The 3,100-nt window shown below is 62.4% G+C and overlaps 1 protein-coding gene across 1 annotated transcript; it reads right to left on the reverse strand.

The window, feature by feature from the left end:
* Positions 1-237: 237 nt before the first annotated feature.
* Positions 238-2,711, reverse strand: LOC142602247 (maestro heat-like repeat-containing protein family member 7). Its single transcript, XM_075755739.1, has 6 exons — positions 2,449-2,711; positions 2,149-2,304; positions 1,707-1,808; positions 1,174-1,276; positions 844-900; positions 238-541 (listed from the first exon to the last, which is right to left on the reverse strand). Exons 1-6 carry the CDS (start codon positions 2,614-2,616, stop codon positions 336-338), a joined length of 792 nt encoding a protein of 263 aa, XP_075611854.1. The 5' UTR covers positions 2,617-2,711; the 3' UTR covers positions 238-335.
* Positions 2,712-3,100: the final 389 nt, after the last annotated feature.

A 3,100-nucleotide genomic window follows, 5' to 3' on the forward strand; every position in this document is an offset into this window, starting at 1 on the left:
TACAGAAATAAAGGCTCTGGAAGAGCCTAGAAATCTGATCACTTCTGGGTTGGTGTTTTTCGCTTTTCCTCCAGAGCTTGCTTTCTGCATCTGTACGGAGTGTTGGCAGCTGCAGCTGTTAGGTTCAGCTCCCCTTAAAAAGAAGGAAGTTACGCAGCTTTTAAAGCCTTTAATCGGTCTCGGCCTTTCATGCTCCAGGGTCTCGGTGCACAACACCAGGGATTGCATGTTCCCCTGCTGGGTGACAGAAGAGCTGTCCCGTGGACAGGGAGAGGCCGGGAGCCACCCGGCCCTCCCTGCAGGCTCAGGTGGCCCAGCACACGCAGCTCCTGGCATCACCTCTGCACAGAGCTCCAGCAGCACAGCCAGCCACTGTCCTGGAGAGAAGGCCGCCTATGCCATGCCCGGTGGAGCTGGTCCTGCAGCACCTGCAGCCTGAGGCCAAAGGAAGGTCTTCTCTCTGTACCTCTTAGCAGCAAGAGGGTTTGAGCTGCCAGGTTTGAGACGGAGGGGCTGATGTCATTTGTCATGCCTTGAAGGGCTGGAGGAAGAGAGAGGAACAGAGCCAAGGTCAGAGCCCGCATCTGCGGGGACCCCAGGCACCCCTCCTGCCGGGCCGCCCTACCCAGCTCTCCCCATGGCCAGGATGGATCAGGGGCCAACGGGATCGGCCGCAAGGTGCTGGCCACGAATATCCCACGTGCCCCTGAAATCTCTCTCTGCTCTGCCCACGCCAGCCCCTCATCCATGCAGGGAGCAGAGCCTCCCTGGCCGGGGCAGGGATTCCAGCTCCCTGCCCAGGGTCTTTCCTCCTCCCCGCCATGTCCCGCTGCCCTCACTCACCATTGTAGATGATCTGGAGCTCCTTCTCCCGATACCTCATCCGTCGCCCAGCGAGCCCTAGGAACAAGCAGCCCATCAGAAATCCCGCTAGCCCAGCAGCGCAGCTTCCCCACGACAGCCCTGCTGCACGCTTTCCTGCCCTTGGCAGGGCTGAGCCCGGGGCGTTCCAAGGGCAGGCGAGGGAGAGGGCAGCAGAGAGACCCACGGGCTCCGCATCGTGTAGTCGGTGTTCCACAGCCACAGGGCCGATTCCTGATGCCGGTGCAGCAGCCACGGCTGGGGCTGAGCTGCAGTGGGGCAGGGAGGGACCCCTGGGGGGTTGTGACTCACCAATGAACCTGACGGCCGCCTCTCGCGTTGACTCCTGTGGGCTCTGCAGGTAGAGCAGGGACTGCAGCACGTACTCGTCTGCTCTGCTGCTGGGCTCCGTCAACTGGAGAGAGCACAAGGGGATGGAGGGAAGGGTTAGTGCAGACTCTCCCCCTTGGCCGAGTAGTCCATATGCCCAGCGTTGGCCTCCCCTGCCAGGACACCCACGATACCCGGCCATCAGCCGGCTGGTGCTGGGGTTTGGAGGGAGCAGAGGGCTGGGTGCTCCCCGGGGAGCTGTGGTGCCACCCTGCCACCAAAGCCTAGCTAGGCTGGGGCTCCGTCGGCACCCCTGGGCTCGGGAAGGGAGGGAGAAGAGACGGCAGGAGAGCCTGCAGGGCCGCTCACCCAAGGGACGGGAGCGTGTCTGGGGTACAGCCTGGCGGTGATGGGCTGAAGCAGTGGTCAGGGGCACAGCTGGCAGCCCCACACACTGGGCACTGGGGGCTGGGGGCTTGTCCAGCCTGGGGCTGGGGTTTCGCGGCCATCCTTACCAGGCACTCGCCGACCGCCCATGTCTGCTGCCTCTTCAGCAGCCGCGTGAGCTTCCTCTTCTTCAGGAATGTGGCAGCTTGAAGCATGGTTTCCTGAGAGGCCTGCAGAGCAGCAGAGACTGGGAGATGGCACCGCTGCCCAGGCCACAGCACCTGCGTGCCCTGCACCTGGGCAAGGCTCAGGGCCTTTCCTGGGCCCTGATGGCAAGATGCAGCAGCTGGGCGACGCCTCCGTCGGCAGGTTTGGTGCCCAGGCAGAGGAGTGGGGCAACCCCCACGTCGGGCACCTGGTGCTGCCGGGGCAGCAGGACAGAAAGCCCCGGAGCTGCTGCTCTGTAGCCAAGGCCAGGAAGAAGCTGGAGCAGCGCAGTCCGCGAGGCGCCAGGGCAGGAGGCAGCCGAGCCACCTCCCACGGGGAAACCAGCAGGTCAGGAATCCTCACCTCTGCCACGCGCTGGTTCTCATCATGCAAGTGGTAGAGCAGTGGGAGCAAGCTCTGCTGTACATGCGCCTCCAGTGGCTTTTTTCCCGCTTCCGATACAAACTCCATCACATTTCGGAAGAGGCGAATGGACAGCAGTTGCACGTAGCTGGACTCCTGGTGGAAAGGAAGAGGGCAAGACCTCAGCACCAGCTGCTCCATGCCCACCTGGGTATGGGTCTGAAAACCTGCAGGGCACAAAGTTTCCTGGCAGCACCCAGCGCCTGTGAGGAGGGGAGGGTGGATTGTACAAAGCCTTACGTTGTCAAAGAGTGGCCGGAGCGCCTCAGCCAGCGGCAGAGCGATGGGGCTGGCAATCGGGATGTCTATGGTCAGGAGCATCCTTCTGAGCACAGATAGGGTCATCCTGACCACCTCCCCATCTGCATCCTGCAGTAGCTCTGTAAACCTTGGCAGCAAGAACTCCATTCTTTTGGCCTGCGTGGAACATAACGCCGTGGTGTGAAGCCGTAAAAGGCAGCTCTGCCAAAACCGCTCCAACAGTTTGAGCCCACGCTGCTGCCTCAGGGTCCAGGAGCCAAAGGCCTGCCCCAAAGGACTCGGGCAGGTGAACACGCAGGCAGGAGAGCTGGGAGCAGCTACCACAGCTCCCGAAGCCCAGCCAAGTCCAAGCTACTGTGTTACCTTGCACACCCCACCCAGACCCACCCCGCCAGCATGGTTTCAGCCGCCTGCCCCTGCTCACCATCAAGGGTCTCCTGGACATCACAGCGAGGGCTCTGAGTACCAGGCGACGCATCACTCTGCACTCGCTCTGCAGGTACCTTGGAATGAGCTGCAGGATGCGATCAGCCTTTATGCCAGGCTGGGCCACGAGCTGAAACACAGAGAGCAGTGAGAGGGGAGTGCCTTACTGGCAGGACCCCAGCACCGTGCAGGGCTGGCTCCAGCT

Source organism: Balearica regulorum, chromosome 6 (assembly GCF_011004875.1).
Source record: "Balearica regulorum gibbericeps isolate bBalReg1 chromosome 6, bBalReg1.pri, whole genome shotgun sequence".
Taxonomy (NCBI): Eukaryota; Metazoa; Chordata; class Aves; order Gruiformes; family Gruidae; genus Balearica; species Balearica regulorum.

Coding starts and splice junctions, on each gene's coding strand:
- LOC142602247 (XM_075755739.1), bottom strand. CDS start 2,616: ATGGAGTTCTTGCTGCCAAGGTTTACAGAGCTACTGCAGGATGCAGAT. Junction 1,277..1,706: donor GGGCGGTCGGCGAGTGCCTG/GTAAGGATGGCC, acceptor TGCTCTCTCCAG/TTGACGGAGCCCAGCAGCAG. Junction 542..843: donor GCTCCAGATCATCTACAATG/GTGAGTGAGGGC, acceptor CTCTTCCTCCAG/CCCTTCAAGGCATGACAAAT.